The 23,319-nt window shown below is 49.3% G+C and overlaps 2 protein-coding genes across 3 annotated transcripts in view; one reads left to right on the forward strand and one right to left on the reverse strand.

Moving 5' to 3' along the window:
- Positions 1-2,022: 2,022 nt before the first annotated feature.
- On the forward strand, positions 2,023-13,794 carry S1PR3 (sphingosine-1-phosphate receptor 3). 2 transcript variants are annotated; one of them, XM_032636203.1, is made up of 2 exons: positions 2,023-2,246; positions 10,059-13,794. In XM_032636203.1, the coding sequence occupies exon 2, from the start codon at positions 10,202-10,204 to the stop codon at positions 11,336-11,338; it is 1,137 nt and encodes a 378-aa protein (XP_032492094.1). In that variant the 5' UTR covers positions 2,023-2,246; positions 10,059-10,201; the 3' UTR covers positions 11,339-13,794. The 2 variants fall into 2 exon arrangements, with proteins under 2 accessions (XP_032492094.1, XP_032492095.1); XM_032636204.1 differs by having other exon boundaries at positions 10,354-13,794.
- Positions 13,795-22,068: 8,274 nt separating this feature from the next.
- The window catches only part of SHC3 (SHC adaptor protein 3), a 142,446-nt gene continuing 141,195 nt past the window's right edge, over positions 22,069-23,319 (reverse strand). The window contains exon 12 of the mRNA XM_032635428.1: positions 22,069-22,197. Within this exon, the coding sequence (XP_032491319.1) occupies positions 22,069-22,197 (129 nt within the window). The remainder of the gene's footprint in view (positions 22,198-23,319) is intronic.

Raw genomic sequence — 23,319 nt, forward strand, 5'->3', positions numbered from 1 at the left:
CCCTTGGGACATTTACAGTAAAGAGTCCCACTGTTTTTCAGCCTTCTGGAGTCCAGGTCCTCAGGCTGCTTTTGGAGGCATCACTAGACCTCAAGGTTGCCCTAGTAATGTCTGGATTTCAGACTTTGTCCAGTGAATGAAGACATGGGCACCAATCAAAACAAACTTCAGCCAGTAACCTAGTAGTGCATTTTCCGTAGTGTGACACAACTAAATGAACAGATTTGTTGATGAACTAACTGACTGTTTTGGTCAGGTGTAAGCACAGTGGCCAGTACCCTGTCTGGTTACCCGGGCCACGGTGAGTGGCTGAAGATGCAGTCTCTCCTCTCCTTTTCCTCACTTGGTGCTGTAGGAGTGGAAAGACTAAGGAACCTTAATTATAAGGGTCCCCTTATAATTTGGGGCAGAAATGGCTTTTCAGAGCTTGCACAAGACACCCTGAGCCAGTTTGGAGGCTACCATACTGGAGAGGTCTCACAGCAGTGCAGGCAGAGTGCAGTAGACTAAGTGGAAACAAGGACAGGGCAGCACCAGCCCTCCACTGAGCCCCAGAGGTCAGCCAGAGCTCTGCAGTACTGCCCAGCCCCCCACCCCGCTTTTTCTCCAGGGCTGGGGTTTCTCAGCAGGGAACAACTGAGAAGGCCAGCAAAAGCGCTGGCAACTTGCACTCTGTTGTCTATGCCTCCTTTCAGGTCTCAACCCCACCCCTAATAAGCATTTGCTCCCAGCTCTAGGGGAAGGATGCTTGGGGCTCTTCCTCTAGAGGCAAGAGGGCAAATCACAAGACAGGTAACTGAGGGAGACTTTCCCCAAGATTCCTCAACTTGCTTCAGGGATCCCTGCAGTGCCTGTCTGGTCTGCCCAGGAATGCACAGCCTTGCTTTGGATAGCAGGCCTTCTGGTTCCTTTTTCTTGCCTCTCTCCATTTCCTCCTCCCCCGTTCTCTTTCTTTCTCCCTCGCTAGAAGCTTCCAGGGTCTGTTGCTGTGTTCACTTACTCAGGACCTTCACTTTCCGTGTCCAATAGATTTGGTAGTCCCCTCCCTCAGAATTCTTCTTTCGGAAGCTCTTCGCATAGATTATCTCATTTATCCACACAAAAGGAGTGAATCCCTGAGGTGTGCCACGGAAAATCCACGAGCTTTTGGCCCAGGGCGGGTCCGGGGATACGGAGTGTGTGTGCCCCCGGGGAACAGCCTCTGCGCTGGAAGGCGCAGGGTCCAAACCAAAATGTTGCCAGATGTTACCCCTCAAGTTGGGGGTCAGTCAGTTCCAACCCAAAATGATCACGATCGCGACAATTATGCTAATGATGATGATGATAACAGTAATCTGCCAAACCCTCGCCCTCAGTTCGCCCTGCCCAAGTCCAACCCCGGACCGGGTTTGGACCTGCCGGCTGGGTCCTGAGCCCCTGGGTCGGCAGCCGGGAGCTCAGGAGGAGCGCAGGATCTGAAGGCCGTTCTGGGGCAGAGGCGGAGGGGCAAGCCAAGCCCAGGGGGACTGCGGAGGGAGGCGGGAGGCCATGGGAGAATGTCTAGGACCCACCAGAGAGGGCCTCGACTGTGGGGGCAGGCAAGGGAGGCAGGAAGACCGGAGCAGGAGTTCGGGGGCGGGAGTCCGGGAGCAGGACACAGGGGTTTGGGGGCAAGTGCGGGCGCGGAGTGCGGGGGATGCTGGGGGGGGGGGGCAGGGAAGGAGGGACGCGGAGATAGGGGCGCGGCGCTGAGGGAAGGGGTATGAAGGTGGCGGGGGACAAAGAAGTGAGGGCAGAGGGCTGGGAGATGGGGGAGGGGGCAAAGGGTAGATGGGTGGGCGGGGAGATGCCGGGAGGCCGGGGGATGGAGCAGGGTGTGGGGAGGTGGGGTATGAGGCCAGGGGAGGAGGGGGCGTGGGGGGCGTGAGTAGGGGCCTGGGGCTCGGGGAGGTGGAGGGGGGGCCCGGGATGTGGGCGTGGGGCGGCAGGGCGGGGAGGCGGAGCTCGGGCCCCGCCCCAGCGGGCCGCTGGAAAAGTTTGCGCCGGGCTGGCGGGGACAGAGGCTGAAGAATCTGGTCTGGGAGACACGCGGCAGGAGCCCGGCGCCAAGCGCGGTGGCAGGACGAACTCGAGCGAGACTCTCCGGCCCGGGAACGTGCCCCCACTCCCGAGCCCCAGGACTATCCCGGCGTCCCAGCCCAGCTCGCATCTGAGCGGAGGAAGGGGTGTCAGGATGCCGGTGGCCCAAGTGCCCTTCCCAGAAGGAGGTGAGACGGCACGGCCGAAGGCCCGGGGCACCGGGGTGGGTGGGGGCAGCCGGGTCCACTTTTCTCACAAATTTCCAGCCAGTCCTCGGCGCGACGGTGACCTGGGTGGGCGAGCACATTACATCAGCATCACCCCCTCCACACAGGTCAGCCATTCTGGTGACTGAAGCCGAGGCAGGGTGGGGGAGGGGATGGTCCCTTTTTAAGTACAATTGGAGCATTTAAATGCCAAGGTAAGAGTAGTGACTCTTCACAGAGACGTTCCGTCAGTCGCTTTCCTGGAACAATTAAAAAGTTGGGCTCCCGCCCAGGATGAGGACCTGGGACCCTGGAAGCGTGTGTATATGTGCTTGTTCTCTTGGGGAAATTATTCTATTTAATTTTATTCGCCACAAAATTCCAGTTTTCCTTCTATGTCTCAAACAAGGCAGTCAGGGCTGTCAGAATCAGGGGGCTGGAAGAAAAAGTTCCTACCGTGCAATAATGAGGTTCCCAGAGAAGATCAGTATGTTACATTCCTAACAGATAAAGCTGGGGAAGGTCCTTCTTTGACCTGGTGCAGGAAAGTGCTAACTTTGCCACTTTTAACCCTCCAGTCTCCAAATGGTTTTCTCTCCCTCTCTCCTGATCCCTCTCCTTCTTACGTTCTCTCTCTTCCTGACATTGGACACTCCCAAGGACATATTACTTTGTGGTGTTTTTGTATTTAGAGGTAAGAGAGGGACTTCTTGTTGGATTTTTAAAGTGAACATGCTTTACTTTGAAAATGAAGAAAGGTAGCAGCATGAACTGAGTCTGGCTCTTCTGGAGCTCTGAGTACTTCCAGAATTAGGCATCTTTTTCAAGTCTGGGGTTAGAAGTTGCAGACCTTGTATATAATCACATGTTCCTAATTTATCTTTTCAACATTTATTTCTTCATTGATGAAAATCTTGCTGGCATGGTTAACAAAAACGTAATTCCTAGGAAGTACGAGGGCAGGGTTATGGTCTGTGGGTATATGAGTAACAAGGGATGACCAAGCCTGTTGCTGGTGTAGGTGGTGGTTCTGGTGTGTATATGTGTGTGGAGTGTGGTATGGTGTGGTATGTGTGTGTGTGTGTGTGTGTGTGTGTGTGTGTGTGTGTGTAGTACTTAAGGAGTTGTGGAATTATCCACATCTGTACAAGTTCTCAATTGATGCAGGGCTCAGTGCCAGTATGAATAATTTTGTTGCGGGAGGAGAACCATACACTAGATGTTCTCAGTCAGCAAACATTCACTTAGGGCCTGCTAGTCCAGGCGCTCTTGTTGCCTGACACCAGAGATCTGAAACACAAAGTCAGCCCTTAAGATATAGACAAAATGCTTCCTCAACCAGTTTTCATCTCTGAAAATGCTGCTTTCCTCTTTACATTTGTGAATTTCATTAAAGGCATGAGTCTTCTAATTTTCTACCATATGTGGATACTGAAACTCCCATTTCCTGTACAAGGAGCCTTACCTATTGGCCTAATGAATTTATTTCTCAAAATTTACTAACTGATTTTTCTTTGTCTGGAAATAATGACACTAATTTGATTCCACGGTATCTCTTCCACCTCCTAAAAATGTTTCAGGACCTACAGTGTATACATATATTTTTGTCGCAAAGACATGGGGATTTGAGCATACCATAACCTCGAAACATTTGGGGTTGCCCAATTGGAGAAACCCTTTTTTTCTGCCAGGACTTGGGACTATGACTCTGGTGCTGCCACAGCTGGCAAGGCAGCCTCAGGCAATCTGTTACATTGGCCAGTTAGCCAAGACTGCTGTGCCGTGGGCTACACCAGCCTTTCTGTTTCCTCGCATTTGACTTTGTGATTCCTTTCTTAGCAGTTTCGGAGCCATTTCATATTATTCCTTTGCCGTACATTTTCTGTAAAATTAATTAATTGCCTTAAGAGATATTCCATGAACTTTTGGAGATAATATGATATACTGAGTGGAATCCTGTCTAGTTTTAGTTAATAATACTTTTAAGTGTTGTTACAGTTACTAAGCATAAAGTTGCCTTTTCTTCTCTTTTGTTTTCATTCAATTTTTGAGGAATTACAGCTGCATCTATAAGAGGCCAGGCAATAGGCCAGTCAGGTAAATCAGTGACAAGGTTGTTCCAAGGAGAGTGTGGTACGGATTGGGTGGCTCTAACGTCCCATCAGCACCGTGAGCTGGAGTGAGAGACCTGAGTCAGTTGACTAGGCTCTTTGGCCTTGAAGATGCCACTCCATTTCCTCGGGGTCAGAGTTTTCCATATATTTCAGTCAAGCCCTCACATTAGCATTCCAGCATTTTGCTATCAGTTCCAAGCATGGTGGTGACACTCTTGTCACTATCTAGGTGAGGAACACATGGAAAGGTGACAGCCTCCGGAAGAGCTTATCCCTAACGTGGTGCGCTGGAATCCAATGACACAGGCATCCGGCCCAGCGCAGCCTCTTCCAAGCTGTGCTACAAAGGACACTGCGCCCGCACACCCAACCCTCCGGACTCAGTTTCCTCCTACGTACATTTGGAAGGCAGATGCTGTAGTGGGGATCAGACATGGTACCTGCAATGTGCAACATGGGGTACATGTGCAGTATCACCGAGTAAGAGCACTGCTGCGGGAAAGGATGACAGGGACCCCCCAGTTAGGACTTCCTGGGCAGAACACCTCTTATTTGCATATGCCTGGAGGAGCTCATTTCCACACACTTTCATTCGTCCTGTGGCAGTCTTGGTAGGAATTCAGTCCCGTGCCCTTCCTTAGAACAAGCACAGAAGAGAAAGTTTGACAAGGCTGGTTGAAAACCAATGAAGGTAAAGACCTTTTGCATCTAAAGCAGTTGCCCTCCGATCGACGAGCCAGGATGCCCAGGAGTGTGTGCACGGAGGCAGATGCTCGAGCTGCACCAGGTCCTGGGTACAACCTGCATTCCTGGGGCTCCCTGGACTGCCCCCAGATCTGTGTTAGCATCCAAGCCTTGTTTACCGGGAGAAAGAGCTGTGGAGAAGCCACTGAAAAGCAGGAATCCTGATCAGGGACCAACTCACTTCCACACTCCAGAGAAGAAAGGGGAAGGTGTGGAATCCTGACGTGGTTCATCTGTAACAGCTGTTTTCTCACTGGGAGCTCCACTAATGATCACAGAGCAACTCGCAGGCGTGCAAGACTGAGTGTGTGAAGCCTCTTGCTATGAACTATCTCTGAAAGCAGAGTGAGGTCACCTAAGAAGCTCGGAGTGAGGGGAAATACTCATTAGCAAAGGAATTTTTCTGGGGCCATGAAATGGCCAACTCATTATTTCCTTCCTAAATTCTTCTAAACAAAAAAAAAAAACAAAAAAAAACCACCTTGCTTTCCAAGAAATTTGGCTTGTTGGCAAATGCTTCACGTTTTAATTCAGTTTGGGGGATGAACTGGGAGAACATGCCTTTAAAAATACAGCGCCCTGCATCCGACCAGGAGAAATAAATTTCTCACTATCTTATTGTGTGTGTGCGTGCGCTTTTTTGTTTGTTCGTTTGGGGTTTTTTTTGGCCATTACAGAAAGAGACAGACCCCAGATTGTGGAAATATTTCCCTTTGTTTTTTTCCTTTTCCTTCTTTTTACAGTTTGTTTATTTTTCAAATTGACATGTGTAGAGAAAGTGAGTCGCTAGCACAGAAAGCACATCTGGAATCCATCGGCCCCTGCCGGGCTCACCCCTCCCCGCAGATGCTCCAACTTGGAATGGAGGGAAGAGGTGTGGGGTGACACACCTCTGAACCACCTTACAGAAAGTGTCGTATTCCTTCTCTGCAAAAAGAAAAAGGCTTGGTGTTGAAATGCCTTGAGGTAGACTTGAAGACCCCAACTGAATGAGGTTGAAGTGAAAACTCTTAGGTGTAGCGGGTCTCTGTTGAGAAGATGTAAGGGAAGCTCAGGTGTGGGCAGTGTACTTCAGGGGACGGATCTGTGGGGGTCTGGGCCACATGAGCACAGTTTGAGAGTGAGAACTCTGCCTGTGGACATAAGCAAGGCACAGCTGTGTCGGAATCTGGGTTTGTTGGAAGACCACTGCCCATAAGCAGGAGCATCTCTGTCCTGAGTATCTTCTATAACATGCCTGGCTTTCTGAATGTGTACACGACTAGCCAGCACCCAGCCACACTTCTCAGCATCAGGCTGTATTTTTAAGTATTCTGGTGGAAATTAAGCAGTGATCAACCTTTTACAATGGAAAGGAAGATGCTGGTCACTGCCAGCCCCAGACATCTATCTTTTAAAATAAAACAAAACGTGAGCATTTGTAGTGTGTAATGCTCACCCTCTATGTGGGCTTCTCCAGCTCCCCACAAATACCACTTGCAGGACCAGGGGCTAAGACCCATAAGCCTCTGCAGGGACCCTCCCATCAAAGCCCAACCTAGACATCAATGCTAGGAAATCCACGGTACTCCTTGGAAACACAGGCATGTGCTCACCACAACGACATCCTCAACCCATCCTAGCACCACGGCTAAGGACAACAACACTTGGAAACCACTCCATGTCCACAACCAGGAATGAATGGAGGCTATTGCATCCATCCACACGGTGGAAGCAATGGGAAGGAATTACCGGCATCTCCACGCATGGCTCACAGGAGCATCACATTGAGAGGACGATGCCAGGCACACTGTATATCATATGGCTCCATTTATATGAAGGTCAGACACAGGCTAAATTACCCTAGGGGACGAGACGTCCAGAGAGTGTTACTATCTGGGAGTGGTTAGTGACTAGAAGAGGCCATGAGGGATAGGATAGGTTGGTCTCCCAGGAGCCCTGGTGCCCGCAGTGCCCAGCACCCCTGCAGTGACCAGCAGCAACAGGATGGATGAGCCAGGGACGGCCGATGCCCCACCTCGCCATGAACAGGACCTGGGAGGGGCAGAGTGTTCTTCCGGCAAACTCGGAGTCTGTGCTGCGCCCCTCGGGATGGAGGCCCGAACTCGCCCGTGAGATGGTTGGACTATGCACAGTGGTGTTCAGATGCATCCAAAGTCAATCTGATCTTTAGCCCAGCACTTACCTCTCAGATGGGGTCTACTTTCTAATGTTGATAATCCAAAGAAAATAAGCTTTTAGATTCCAAAGAGAGATGGATATCTTCCAGTTACGCAAAATGCGGAGATTCACATTTAACAAAAGACGTTCTGAAAAAATGTGCTCCCTGAGCGATAAATATTTAATTAAGGGAAACTATAAATCAAGAATTAATGGGAAAATATGTTCACCTTCAAGATTCATGGTTTGGATGGGTTTCTGGCACATCTTAGACAATTTTTGTTTTGGTTATTTTCTTTCTGGTTATCACTTTTTATTGTTCCCTTTTGTTTCCTCTACTCAATTTTATCAAAACTCTACATATTCGGGGGGAAAAAAAGCTGATGTGAGTCTGCAAAGCCTGTGGTGTATTTCCTCTGCCCTTTATTTCCAAGAGAAGTCCAGATCCATCAGTTTTAAAGGGACTCACTTCCCTGCTATCCATACTATACAACCTAGTCGGAGGGGTGGAGACTGTCCAGGAGGTATTCAAATGCCGTGGAGTTATGGGGGAAACTAAGGCATAGGAGACAAACTTTGGACACACCCTGGTTTCAAAAGCCTTTCAGTTGCAGATGCCTAGAGCCCTTTCCCCCCAGTGTGAGTGGGAATTCCTGTACAATTCATGTTCCTGTCCTTTTAGTCTTATTAGTATGTTTCTTATCATTCAGACTGCTCTGGTGCTGAGTCAGTTACCATTATAAATCCTCTTGTTATGCTTGCCAATATCAGGTCCTGGGAGAGAAACCCCTGCTGGGAAAGCAGATGTCTCAGAGGCATCTGAGGCAAACCCGACATGATGGTGTCATGGACAGAGGGGCAGCCACTTGGATGTGGCAGCAGGGGTCTGGCATGGGGGATGTTGCGTATGTAGGGCCCTCGGGCCAGCCATGTGACCCCATTGCTGTCGGGGAAATAGCCGCTCTCAGGATGCTGCTGCTTTGTGGCTCTTGGTGGAGCGGCACATGTGTTCCTCTTCCCTACCTTTGTGCCACGCCTCTTCCATGAATGAGGTCACACGTGGTGCAGTGGCAGTGCATCTGTGTGGGGATGCGGAGTATTCTCTCCGGGGTTGTGCTCTGGGGTGGCAAGTGGTGGGAAGATAACCAGGCGACTAAGTTCTCCTGTGCCTGGTTTCCCACGACAGATCTCCACGGTGTCAGCATGGGAATTAAATAAGGGGCTCCAGGGAAAGTGCTCTGAGAGTGTCAGCTGCTGCGCCTACTTCTACTCTTAAAAAGACAGCTTGCAATTTGTTTTAAAAAGTGGTGTGCGGGCTTCCCTGGTGGCGCAGTGGTTGAGAGTCTGCCTGCCGATGCAGGGGATATGGGTTCGTGCCCCAATCCGGGAGGATCCCACGTGCCGCGGAGCGGCTGGGCCTGTGAGCCATGGCCAATGAGCCTGCGCGTCCGGAGCCTGTGCTCCACACGGGAGAGGCCACAACAGTGAGAGGCCCGCGTACCGCAAAAAAAAAAAAAAGGTAAAGAAAAAACTTCACACAGTCGGCTGTTGTAAATTAACCTCGTTTGATCTTAATTATATATTTAAATACTCAAATAATTTTAATTTAGAATAAGTGAGCTTAGTGAAATCCATTTCTGCTTTGGTAGCTGGGTCTGCTTCACTGTGGACATCACAGGAGGCTGATGGATAAAGCCACAGGTGGGTTGGGGTGCATCCAAAGTCCAGTGGGGAAGGACCGTCGGAAGTCTGGCTCTTGGGTTTTCCGCCCCACCCTCTCACTAGTGCTCCCAGGTTGGTTTCTTTCAGTTCACACATACCGATTTAGTTTTGGCAGTTTAGACAGTTAGAGCTAAACTCTGAATTTTAAGCCAAACTCGAAAATCCAGTTAGTTGTCCTCTCTTTTCTTCCTTTAGTCTCAATAGCTGTTGATTCCACTTTTACAGGTTTGTATTTCTTCCTCCCCTGGCTCCATGCTCAGCTGCTCGCTAGGGGGGTGGCCATGTGGACCGTGCGTGGCCTGTGCTCTTCTTCCTTTGGTGGCCAGGTGGTCGGTTTCCGAGCTCTCCGCTGGGCAGAACTGGGGGCCGTCTAGACTCAATTTCTGGCCCTGGCCCTGCTACCCGGGGATCCCATCCAGGAAGTGTGAGTACTTCCCACAATGTTGCTCCAAAACCCACCAAGGACGTTTCAGAAATCGGACGGGCATTATTCCAGATTCTGTTCTATTTTTTGGACCTGGCATAATACTGTTTCTCTCTCAGTAACTGGGAATAAGGGTTTACCAGCTCCTGTGCAGTAGATGAGTATGAACTGGTTAGCGTTCCTAAGTGCCTTGAGGCCCGCACACCGCGATGAAGAGTGGCCACCGCTTGCCACAACTAGAGAAAGCCCTCGCACAGAAACGAAGACCCAACACGGCAAAAATTAATTAATTAATAAACTCCTACCCCCAACATCTTAAAAAAAAAAAAAAGAGAGATTTCCAGATGGAAGTATTACTTGGGTGTGTGTGTGATGGTGACGTGACTGAATGATGGCGGAGCTCATGCACTGAATTTCCCTCCTCAGCAACTGCAGACACAGAACTGCTCCCTCTGTCTCCATGGTCACTTAGGATCTTGACCTGTGTTAAAGGCCCCCTCTGGGCCCATGCAGACCAGCTGTCCAAATGCTTCAACATTTTTAGTGCCTTTCCCCAACTTTATTGTTGCCGTTGATCTTAGGTGCTGTTACTTTATCACTTGGGCGCCCCCTCCTTTTATCTTTTTTCAGGAGCCCATTCTCAACACCCTAGCCGGTGTCTGGCTTGGATCACTATTGCAGCCTGAGCCGCAGGCTTTCTTTGCCCGGGAAATGGACGTTCCCAGGGCGCCCTCTGGTGGATTCTGGAGCTAACCGATCGTGAGTTCCAAGTGATGGCGACGGTTCTCACGCTGCACCCCAGACCCTACACCTCCAACGAGACCCTGCACAAACATTACAGCTATGTAGGCAAGCTGAAGGACAGGCTGAAGGACACCCCCGATGGCAGCACGCTCACCACCATTGTTTTCTTGATCATCTGCAGCTTCATTGTCTTGGAGAACCTGATGGTTTTGATCGCCATCTGGAAAAACAATAAATTTCACAACCGCATGTACTTTTTCATTGGAAACCTGGCTCTCTGCGACCTGCTGGCCGGCATAGCCTACAAGGTCAACATTCTGATGTCAGGCAAGAGGACCCTGAGCCTGTCTCTGACGGTCTGGTTCCTACGGGAAGGCAGCATGTTTGTGGCCCTCGGGGCGTCCACCTGTAGCCTACTGGCCATTGCTATCGAGCGGCACTTGACCATGATCAAAATGAGACCTTACGATGCCAACAAGAAGCACCGCGTCTTTCTCCTGATCGGGATGTGCTGGCTGATTGCGTTCTCGCTGGGCGCCTTACCCATCCTGGGCTGGAACTGCCTGCACAACCTCCCTGACTGCTCCACCATCCTGCCCCTCTACTCCAAGAAGTACATCGCGTTCTGCGTCAGCATCTTCACGGCCATCCTGGTGACCATCGTGATCCTGTACACACGCATCTACTTCCTGGTGAAGTCCAGCAGCCGCAGGGTGGCCAGCCCTCACAACTCAGAGCGGTCCATGGCCCTGCTGCGGACCGTGGTGATCGTGGTGAGCGTCTTCATCGCCTGCTGGTCCCCACTCTTCATCCTCTTCCTTGTGGATGTGGCCTGCAAGGTGAAGGAGTGTGCCATCCTGTTCAAGGCCCAGTGGTTCATTGTGCTGGCCGTGCTCAACTCCGCCATGAACCCGGTCATCTACACGCTGGCCAGCAAGGAGATGCGGCGGGCCTTCTTCCGGCTGGTCTGCACCTGCCTGGTCAGGGGCCAGGGTGCCCTCTCCTCACCCATCCAGCCTGCTCTCGACCCAAGCAGAAGCAAATCCAGCGGCAGCAACAACAGCAGCCCCTCCCCAAAGAGCAAGGAAGACCTCCCCCAAACAGCTGCCTCGCCCTGCATAACAGACAGAAACAAAACCCTGCAGAATGGGATCCTCTGCAAGTGAGGACGCCGGGCTCCAGGAACGTGGGGTCCTTGCATCTCCATGGAACGAGCAGCAGCTAACCCTGCAGCCACATTCTTATTGATTGCACGCCTCACCCACGGGGGCTATTACAGAGCTGGGACTCAGGAAACCTATTCTGCCAACAGCCTGCCTGTTGTGGACGTCTCTTAAGGAGGGAACCCAAGGAATTGCCAACCCATTTCAGTGTAGACAGCATGCCTTGTCCGTTTAGGCTCCAGGCTCTTCCAAATGTACCAAGCTGCCGATGTCATCAGTCGCCTTACCCTGAATCCCACCGACCACTGTCTGCTGTGCCTAGAGAGGGAAGGTCGTGGACCACAGTGCACAGTTTGTCTCCCAGAACATCAGGATGATGTTTGGTAACTTTACACTACACTCTGCACAGGATAGATGCTGTATATTCGTCATTTCTGTGTTACAGAGCACTTGCGTTTCATGTCTGCCATTGGTACATGCATAAGTCGCAGTACGTGATACTGTTACATAACAGGAAGTACAGGTATGTTCTGACTGAAGCACCGGGTATGAGGATATGGCCGGGTTCTAGGTGGACACACTGGTCCCAGTCTCCTCAGACTGACATGAAGTCTCAAGTTAAGCAGGTTTTGAAAGCCCAAATCCCCCCCAAAGGGCTTGTCCGAGGCTGGTCTCGGATGTGTGGGTCTGACTCCAAACTGTCCTGAGACATACACTGGACAGTGTCTGGAGTATCCTGGTGAGAACGAGCAAGTTCTGTGGGCGTACATCCCCCAGGGGGACCCCTGCTTCTCTTCTGTCATTTGTCCCTGCAGTCTCAAGCACATCTAAAAGCCACATCAGCCAAATTACGTGATTGTTTGGCATTTCTCCAAATCACAGAAAAGCCAGCCAACATATTCCAGGAGGCTGTGCCCCAGACCAACCAAGAAAAGAACCCACGAGGGAGAAGCAGAGGACAGACCCCTGGCTCATTTCACCTTTCCAATGTAATGGGGAGTTTCTATTGAATTAGGAGAGGTTTGCAAGGCAGCACTGTGATCCTATGTTGAGTTTGAATCTGTGTCAGAAAGCACCAAGTCAACAACTCCCTGTGTTGTCACAGCTGAGCAGCTGGGGTCGTCAGCAGCCTCATGGATTCCCGAAAGCTGACCCTGACAGTGACTATTAGAGCAGTTTAATTGTGATCTGGCAGCTTGTGCTCTCTTCAAAGAAATATAGCCATACTGTACTCTTCCTTTTCAACACATGTTGACCCTGTATCACTGTTTACCTTAAGAAGCAATTACTTAGACTATATTTTTGTACACAGTCATCCCCAGTGATTCTTCATGCAGTACAAATGGGTGAAAAATACACAAATTTGTAGAGCTGTCATAAGCATATAGTTGATGTATTGAGTTCTTTGTTAAAAAACAAAAACAAAAAACAGCCTTTAAAAGGATTCTTTCTTGGGTAAGCCTCACATCAGAACCCCCTGAAGTTTTTAGGTTCAGTGGGAATTTTGCCTGAATAAAGACTAAAAGAGTAGTCTTAATACACGAATAACTTTTCAAAGAGAAAGGGACTCCTCTCTGTTATATGATGCCAGTTCCTCTTTATTAAGGAAGATTTCTGTGGGTCCTGGGTGATCATGTACCGACCAACGTCTTTCTTAATTTTTGTTACTGATGAGATAAATCCTATTTGTAAGGAGATGCTCATCGGTGGCTTTTTTTTTTTTTTTTTTTTTTTGAGGTACGCGGGCCTCTCACTGTTGTGGCCTCTCCCGTTGCGGAGCACAGGCTCCAGACGCGCAGGCTCAGCGGCCATGGCTCACGGGCCCAGCCGCTCTGCGGCATGTGGGATCTTCCCGGGCCAGGGCACGAACCCGTGTCCCCTGCATCAGCAGGCGGACTCTCAACCATTGCGCCACCAGGGAAGCCCATAGGTGGCATTTTTGTTGTCCTCATTACGTCACTGAAAAGGAGCTGGTTCTCTTGTCAATAGCATGAGAAAATCCAGGGCATTTCTGGAAAAGTTAAGCATTAAGATACTGGGATAAGAAAACAACAACAACAAAATTGCCTCAGAGAGCCCAAATATTGAGTATTGCATTTTACCTTAGGTAGTGAAATGACTTAAGAAATTTATATGTTAGTTCTGAGTTGCTTGGGGGCCCCAGATGTCTGGCACTAATATTAATAACACTATAACTCAACTTTTTTTGAGGTAGTGCAAAACTTTCAATCAATCTGAATGAAAAATACTCCAAGAAAGTAATTGTGTTTATTTGATATATGCAAAAGGTAATCAAATTTAGTACCGATGTGTACATTCCTAACTAGCTAGCTGGAGATCATTTAGAAGTTGAGTATGTCAAAGCCACAGAGAACCTGTGCATTAGATCTCGTTCAGTTAGTAACCTTTACTGTGTCCCATGTATGTTTGTTAAAAAAATAAATAAAACTGAAAGCCTTTGTATAAACTCATTCTTGGGAGTCCATGTGAGGGGCTGTGTACACTGGGGCTGCCCCTGGTGATGTGCAAAGTGGCAGTGTGACCTCTCACTTGGTGCCAGTGTTTCTGTAGGAATTAAAACACTGAGAATTCCAATAACATTTCCCCTAGGCTTCCCACTAGCAGAGCTGGTGTTTTAGTAAACTTCAGTGTATTAGGTGCTATTCCACCAATTTTGGTAGGTCAATAGGGAAGATCGATGGACTATCCTTTTGATAGGGGGAAAATTGTAAGGGTCATGGCAGCCAAAGTACAGCTGAAAGAGATGGGATGATGGGTTCTGTTCCATTTGGTGTAATTGAAGCAACAGGAGAGACTAGATCAGAACTAACCCTTTCTCTAGCTTTCTCCGGCACAAATGGTAAGTTTTCACTTCTCCACACTACATTCTACGTAGAAGGAGACCAGTGTATGGCATTACTAGTTGGTAGTGACATTCTGCCACCTTTGCTAACTGCCCAAGGCCGAGTGGACAGAAGTTAACATAAATCTCAATAGGAATGCCTTTGCCAGGCCGCCATTTTCATCCCACACCTTTGGTGTCCCTGACGGGGTTCTGGTGTGATTGTATTTTAAGAGGTCTCCTGGGGAATAATTGAGAATATCTGCTTTCTATGGAAAGGTTTCAAACTCAACTCCTCTCCTTCATGAGGCAATACAAGATCCACCAAACAAATGAGAGACTTTTCACGATATTCTTTATTGCCCTCAGACCCACATTGACAGTTAACATCAGACTATTTAGAGAACAGTTGTTTCCACCCTTGACCCATGTTGCTTCTGCACTGGTAAAGAGCCTTTCACAGAAATGTAACAAGGTGTACTTTATAGAAAACTTCTAGTTAAATTACCAAGTCCATGCTTTTAAATGTATCTACGAGTGCAAAACTTCCACACCCAAATGTTTTTAGTATCTAAGTCAAATATCAAAGGGTTTGCTACATAATCAGAAATGCACACACCACTATTCTGAAAATGAAGGCACATTTTCCAATAACCAGTGATAAGAAGTGCAGCATTGCCTAAGTGGGTGTGACAGCCTCTGCCCCTGGGCCACAGTGATGGCGTCCAGGGATGACATGTGGCATCTCCAGTTGGCTGCCCTAGAAGCTCAGGGATGTGCCCAGTGTGGCAGCAGGGCTCACAACTGGAAGCCACATCATTTACTGAAGGAGTGAAGTGGATTCACTGAATGTGAGGAGAGAAGGAACTTAAGCCAATTCTCTTTACCCGTTGTGTTAACAAATATCCCAAATGTTGGCCAAATAATTTAGGTTTTATTATTTTTCATAGAACAGAGATTAGAAAACTTGAAATTGGTTTTGTATTTCCACTCCTCAGAGATGTCCAAATACCGATTCTGTTCCAATATCAACGTAGAAAGTGGTAAATTGGCAATAAACCATAGACCTTCACAGTAATTCCTTTTTGTTTCACAAAAGTTAACGGAAAACAAAACACAAAATTTTCAAATATTTATCAATATGTATAATTTGCCATCCAAATGCTTTTTAAAAATTAATAAATATCTCATTATTACACATTAGATGTACACGGAGTTCTCTCCTAATCCTTGGATTTAAACATCAAATTTTAATTCTTATTTAGTTCTGGATACAAAGAAACATTCATGTACTTAACTTTACAATATTTATTCTGGAACAAGTTATATTCAAAAGTCAAATGAACAGAGACCATTCCACTTGCAACCAACATACAGCTGTTACAAAAAAGTTAATTCAGTGTTCAAAAATGGATTTGCCCATTGATTTCGGCTTTAGTTGTCACTTGATTCGTGGTTAGAAACTTTGGTTGTGGTAAAAATGTCCCAGACAAGTGTGAATTCATGACCTCAAACACCAGGGCCACAGTGTGTGTCCCACTTGCATATATTCCTGCCTACAGCATTTCAAGGTGAAACAACAAAAGAGAAACTTTACATTGCATGAGATGCAGGAAGGAGGCGAGAACAGGCAGGAGCAACCTCACCTCCGCCTCCAGCATCCCTCCTAACACCGACCATTTTTCATGCATGAGGGGGTCCCGGCCTCCTCCTGGGCCATCCACGCCTTGTCTGCCTGTTCTTACCCTCCCCATCCCGTCTGCAGCCTAGTTTGCAAAGCCTTCAGACTCCCCAGACCCACCCAGGAGTTCCACCCTCCAGGGTCCTAGTTGAAGTTGGCCACACCAGCCATCAGGCCTGTCACGCTCCCACACTCTTTGTGCGTTTATTTCCTACTGGACTATATCCTCAGGCAGACGGAACCTTTGCACACTCACAGGAGCCCAGAACAATGCCTACTTCACGTGAACTAACGTAAGATGAGGCCAAGAGAATGCTGGTTAGAAAAGCCAACAAGCAGTGCGGCTATACCCAGGAAGACCACACTCGGCCCCCAAACACGCCTGCCCGGGCAGCCTCACCAACACCCACCCCTGCTTGTTTTTTTTACATGCTACTGGATGAACAGGGGATGTAGGTCTGGACGTGCTGCCCCCTCCCTTCTTTTTTCTTTTTCTTCCTCTGTCCTCCCATCCTTTCCTTTCCTGTCTTCCCCCATTGACTTCTCTTCCCTTGTGTCACTTTCCACAGTGGACCCCCCGTGACCCTCTTGTCCTGTTCCTGCAGCATCCAGGACCCTCCTCCCTGTGTCTGCAAATTCTAGGACATATCGGTCCCCAAACTCTCCACATTTGTGTAACTTTCTAGTTGTCCTTGTTAGTTAAAATACCAAAACCCAGGGAGGAGCCCCGAGGTGCAAATTGCCCAGTCAACCTGCATGTGCACACATACAGAGATGCACGTCCGTTGTAATCAATGTAGGTATATGCATGTGTATATATGTATATACAGACAGACAGAGATGCACATCTGTCATAATCAGTAGATATATGTGTGTTTGTGTATATATATGTATCTATACATATGCAATTGATATTCACAAGTCCTGGTATAAAGTTGCAATTTTTCTGGCTGCTATAAAATATGCCAGTTTTAAAACTGTTTATTTGTTGCTTGCAAACTTATAAATATGTATAAACTCCATTATAAATAAATTGTGGCTGGCAGATGGCATTTTATCTGCCAGCAATGATTGCATGGAGTTATAAATGCTTATTAATCCTCCACTTTTAAACTCACAGCATGGACGCTGGGATCTATAACATGAAGTGGCATGAAAACATAATCATACATTAGAGGGGAAAAACCATCAATGAGACAGGTAAGGGCTAGCAATTCGCACCTGAGGATGGTTCTCAAAGTCAAGACTGCCTACCAGCTTCACCCACAATTTATTAGAAAGGCAAATTCTCTGGCCCCATCCAGAACTACTGAGTCAGGAACTCCGGGGAGGACCCCCGATGGCTCTGATGCCTGCCTTTCACCCCAAGTCTGCTTATGAAGGCCTGTCTCTCTGCCAAAGGATTCCCTGGCTTGGTGTGCATAGGACTGGCCAGGACACTGGAGCTAGAAACAGCCTTCCACCAGTGCTGGACTGTTTGGGTAAATATCTAGCTCTCTCCCCACACTGGTGGATTAGCTCTGAGGTATGTCCAGCCCTGCCGCCCTCAGTCCCCAGTGCAATTCGTTAGCCACATCCTGGTGACTTGCCTGACCATGCCTTCCTCATCAGCTTCCTTCCTTTCCCCACCCCTAAGTCTACATAGGCTCTGAGCTTCTCTCAAGGTCTGCTTCTGAGGGACCCCAAACTAAACAAAGGAATAGAAACACTTCCTTGTCCGTGTGAATGACTCACACCTTTATGCATTTTGGAAAAAAAGATGGAACATAAATGTAAACTCAAGGAGGGAAGCACTACTGGCCATTTTCCATCAGGGGCTGAGCTTTATGTACAAGCCCTAAAGGACCCTAATAAGTCCTGCACTCTGTCCTAGATTCAGTCACTGACTGTCGCCACGCTCCAGCAAGTCAATTGGTTCTGGTTTCCTCACTGAAAAATGGGTCCCTCCAGCTGTATTATCCCAGAACGCTCCCTTACTTGCTGTCCTCTGAGGAGCAGGGACAGTTCCAGGTTAACAACACGTGCCAGTCGTTTTTCCACTTCTCTTTCTCAGGACCAACTTAAAGTTTTACTACAGAACCCTAGAGTATCATTCTGAAACCCAAGGCCAAGATCTGTCTGTGTCCTACAGTTACCTATTTACAATCTTTCCACAATCTCCTTCCCACTTCCCACCGGGCTGTCATCGTTCACAGAAAGGCATTTATGGATGGCGTCCTTACATACTTGGCCAGCGAGAGAGCACAGATGTACACTTTTGAGAGTGAAGCATCCCAGGAAACAACTGTCCTCCCTGCTTACACATAGTCACCGGCCCCCACAGCCTCTCAGGACAGGGACTGCACAGCCTGGTGGTGCATGTGGAGAGCCAGGGCTCAGAGAAACTGAGCAACCGGCTCAAGGCCACATGGCTCTGTGCATATGGGAGCCAAGGTAGGCTGCCCAGGGAGCCTGGGATCCAAGGAAACGTGTGACTGGCCTTTAAGAAGCGACCGATTCAGGGAAATAAGGACCAGGACATTCATTTTCAAGTGTTACTTATATAAAGGAGTCACCCAGGCATCTGATGCTACCTGAAAGGAGAGCTCCATTTCAGGAAGCGGGCATCTTCAGGACAGCAGGCTGGACACAGAGCCAGGAGACATGAGTCGACACTGTCCCCAAGCACGGGGCCCTTTGAGGGGGCCGCACAAAGTGCTGTTTCATCCACTCCTATCCCACGCCTGCCCTGCTTTCAGCCAGGACTTTCCCTTCGCACTCGGCTTCTCACCTTCTGTCCTTATTGGAAATGATCAGTGCTACCCTCCTCCATCAGGAGAACCCCAGTTGGGTCTTTGTCCAGCAACCCCAACAGCTGAGATGGCCCAAAACAGAATCATTGCTCTAATGAAACACAGGTAAAGGCCAGGCAGGCTCCCGGTCCTCTGGCCTCTCAAAACATAAAAAGTCCGGAAGTGGTGGCTTAAACATAGGATTTAGGTGGGGAGTTATTTGATTTGAACACACCATCTGACTGTCCACCTGCTTCTTTTTTTTTTTTTGGCTGTACCATGTGGCTTGCAAGATCTTAGTTCCCCAACCAGGGATCGAACCCTTGGCCCCGGCAGTGAGAGTACCTAGTCCTAACCACTGGACCACCAGGGAATTCCCCACCTGCCTCTACTATGAGCTGTTCAGAGTATCCCTAGTAGTTAGGCGTCAAAGCTGACTGAAACCAGTGACCAGCGGCCCCACAGAAGTCCCGCAGGCTCCCAGCAGATAGGAGTGTCACTGGAAAGCACAGCTAATTCAAACAGGATGGTGTGGGTAGGAAGGGGAAGGGGGGTCTCCAGAGCTACTTAGCAAGATGGGCCATTTTAGGACTGCTGGACCCTGCCTGGCTCTCCCGGCAGACACAGAGGCCTGGGTCAAGTGGCAGGGGGCCCACGAGAGGGGCAGCAGGTCCTGGCACACTCCGAGGGCCCAGGGTGGCCCGGCACGGCGCTCAGTGACCACGCCCTGGGAGTTGGAGGCCCTGGAGCTGCCCCGACTGTGGCTGCAGTGAAGTTTGCCTCTGAATCCCGAGCTCCCTATGGAGCAGAGCTCGGAGAAGCTCTGAGAGAGTGGAACAGCTCTGCTGCCCACTGACCCTGTAGCCTTGAGCAAGGTGGGCACTACCTGAGCCTCAATTTCCCCATCTGTGAGTGAGGCTCCGTGATACCCAGCATGTGGCATTAAGGAAGAGACGAGATGACCCAGGTGAGCTCTTACATGCTTTACAAATGGGAGAAAGCGAAGACTAGAAAATTGCTGCTACACCTCAAATCTGCTCCAATGGCTACAAAGGAGTGCCAGTTATGTCCCACTAGCACTGTTCTGTGGGAAGCGATCTTAAAACCTGAGCTTAAAAATACATATTTTGAATGAATATTGAAACAATATTTGATCCCCCATTACTTTTAATTTTCTAAATGGATTCTCATGCAAAAAAACATATATTGCTTATCACCATTGAGATAAACACTAACTTCAGAGCAGAGAGCTACTAAACCTGCAGATTACCATTTCTTATACTCCCAAGAGAAAAACAAAACAGATCAAATGTTCAGGGGCTCTCAGTTCTTAACTCTTGTTTACTACTTTCCTTTGCCCTTAACATGAGCGTTTTGGCCTTATGCAGGGGGGCGTGCAAGTCTGTTGAAAGAAGTCATTTTATCCATTTTTATATGTGTGTACACTCGCACACAAAGAAGGATCATGCATCCCCACAGAGGTCAGATTTTTATGTATACGTCTGCAGGGCTGCAGGCCTCAAGGAGACAGAGTGCAGGGCAATTCTCATAGCCACCCCAAAGTCTACATTGTCACAGGGGAAGAGCCCGACCTAGCTGCTGTCCGGCATCCCTGTTCAGGCCCCACTGCTTTTAGATAACTTGGAGCAGGGTATCTGTTCTGCACCTGAAAACAGACCATTCTAGGAAGAGGCAGGACAGTCTAGATTAGTGCCAGACTCCCCATAAATTTCCAATTCACTGCAGAACATTCTAGAAGATTGAAGCCACTGTCAGCTTTGGTTCATTGGACCTTCAAAGGGTAAAAACTCCACAGAAGGCTAACATGAATCCTTGGACCTGCCCCAAGCCATCCTCAGCCAACAGGTCTACCCCATCCTCCCATCCTGGCCATACACACCCTCTAAAAGTAGAAGCAGGGTTCACGCACGTAGCATTAGAACTTTGTGGAATTAGCGCTCATTAGAATTTTTAAAATCTACCGTTAACTCCACATTCTGGAAGCATCAGACTTACTACTCTCCAATGCTAAGCGTATGCAGAGAGTCCTTCCGTTGCACTGATGAAGGGGGTGCTGCCCGCAATGGATTTCACTGGGACAAGAGCCAACATTGCAGCACAAGTGAGAAGGTGCCAACGAATGAGTGAATCCTTCCATCTTTTAAAAGGCAGCACCTGTTAAATCATATGGTAATCTCAAGCCAAACATTTTTTAAAAGTTAGAAACACTGTCGACTTCCTAACACCAAACGACCCAGTAGGAAATCAGTGTTTGATCCCGAAGGAAGGAACCGGGACAAAGCGCTGCCCAGGGCATGAGCCCTTTTCATGAAGCAATTGGAAAACAATTGTAGAGACAAACCAGCCAATTTACCACCAATCACTCCAGAAGTGGGACCTCAAACTGATTCCCAAAGCTCTTGAGCCTGGTCCCGAGCTTCAGGCAAACCTGAATCAGCCACAGCTGATGGAATGTCTCCAGGCAGGAACTCTGAGCACATGTGTTTGCACCCATCTTCCACAGATCGTACACATGCTTCTTCCTCTACTGAATATAAAGGGGGCGGGGTTTTACTAGCAGGTACTGCAGCAGCCCATTGGCTAAGAGGATGTACAAACCCCCAGCTACCCCTCCACACATCCTCATTTTGTCCTTGTACAGATAAAAACAAAGGAAGCATTTACCTGTCAAGATCTTGATCAGTGAGCCTTATTTTGTGCCCTATTTGGCAGTAAAGTGGATCCCCAAGAACCCCTGGACAACCGGGGTCACGGGAGACGGCATTCCTGTGCTCAGCACTACCTGAAACAGCTGGAGTAACGCCTACTCTTCAGTGCAGCAGCCCTAATCTCTGGTGCTGGAAACCCCATGCACACAGGTGTGATGCAGGCAGCCTGGGAGGCGTCGCCAAGGAGGAGGGACAGCCATGAGGACCAGCACTTCACAGGGCTTTACGTGCAGAGCATAGACAGCATCTTGCCTTATTCTATTACAGTCCCAAGTGTTTATTACCGACCCTCCTGCTGATTCTATTCCCTGTATTGTGCTTAGTAGGTAACACCTTCCCAGTGGACTTTCCCAGTGGAATGGGTCAGCTGAATTAACATTTTGCCCGGACAACTACAGTCAAACTTTGTTTTCATTAAAAACATACAGCACGGAACATCAGTCTTACATCTTTCTTAGTCTTAAAAAATATAAATATAGAGGGATAATTTGTACAGGATGTATAGGTATGTACACCTTTAATATGCACATGAGAATTCAGAACAAGTTTATGAAACTTGCACTTTAGGGAGGCCTTCCTCCTGGGGCTTTTGAACAAAGCTCTGGGCTAGTGGGCAGATGCTTGAGTTCCCATGGCCCAGTACCCATCTACCGGGAAGAAGTGAGCCCTCCTGACTGCAGGTGCAGTGTCGGGACGGGGCAGCTGGCAGGTCACGGGTTCCTCTCCACCGGCTGCTGAAGGCAGAGCTCGCTCCCGGCAGAGACAATGGGCAGACTGTTCTCCAGGTGGTGGTTGATGAGGTCGTTGATACTGTCAAAGATCCTGTCCTTTGTGCGGATCTGTGAGGGTGCAGAGGGAAGGTTAGCACCACCCACAGGCAAAGGAAGGAGAACGCCCCCCCACTGGGAGTCAGAACTGGAGACGCAGCCTCCTTAGCGACCCAGGGTTTCCTTGTGCTTTCAGAGGTGGTGTCTGCTATGTCCCTGGTCCCTGTCACTGGCCATTATATTCAGTCAGTTCATCTGTCCACCCCTCTGGGACTGAGCCATGGCCTCCCCCACCTTTAGCAACCAGGGGCCGTGGTGAGATCCTCTGCATCCCAACAGCCTCCTCTCTCTGGCTCCCCTCCTGCCCTCATGGGATTCATCCCAGAAACCTCTGTCCTGCACCACCCAGCAGTGTCTGCAGGCTCCCCTGCCCCTGCCACCTGCAGGCCTTTGCCCGGCGGTACTGGCCCAGACAGCTTCTTCCACCTGGGAGCCTAGCTCAGCCTCCAGGTCAGCACCTTCAGGCCCCCGTCCTTCCTCACCACCCCTCCCCAGGCCAGCTGTCAGCATCCTGTGCACCTGCCAGGAAGGAACCCACAGTTGTGAGGAGGGGCTCCAAGTTCCCACTGGAGGGTGACCCTTGCTGGGATGGAGGGGCAGTGCTGCACGTTTCTGGTCACTCAGTTCTAAAGCTTAGTAGGGTGCCTGTCCATGAACTTCTCCTGAATAGATGAAGGCCTGAGATGGGGTGAGGGTGCTGGGTGGCGCTTTGCCTCTTCCCTGTGCACAATGGCCCTGTGCTCTGGTCCCTGAGGGCCACCAGTCCCCCCACCCTGAGCCGGTACACTCACAGTATAGACCACACTTGAAGGAGGCAGTATGAGTTCTGGCCAGGAGCAGTGTCCAAGCGTGCTCCGGATGCAGCCCCGGGGGCCTACTTCTTTGAGAGGGAACGGAGACGGGGCAGGGAGCAGGCCCCTGGCTGTACCCACTAGTGCTCCAGTCCCATTGATGACCCTCACAATGGGTCTGGGATGCCTGGGTACCCCAACCCCTCTCTCCAGCCTCATTGCTGGGACCCATCCCTCCCTTGGAACAACCAGGGAACAACCATCCCTCCCTCAAGGATCTGAAGGCACATCTATTCTCCTCACTTACTTGTCCCAATATTCTTTCCCCAAGTTATTTTTTTCT

The sequence above is a fragment of the Phocoena sinus genome, chromosome 6 (assembly GCF_008692025.1).
Source record: "Phocoena sinus isolate mPhoSin1 chromosome 6, mPhoSin1.pri, whole genome shotgun sequence".
NCBI lineage: Eukaryota > Metazoa > Chordata > Mammalia > Artiodactyla > Phocoenidae > Phocoena > Phocoena sinus.

Excerpts from the sequence above, each read along its gene's own strand:
- S1PR3 (XM_032636203.1), top strand. The coding sequence starts at position 10,202 with ATGGCGACGGTTCTCACGCTGCACCCCAGACCCTACACCTCCAACGAG.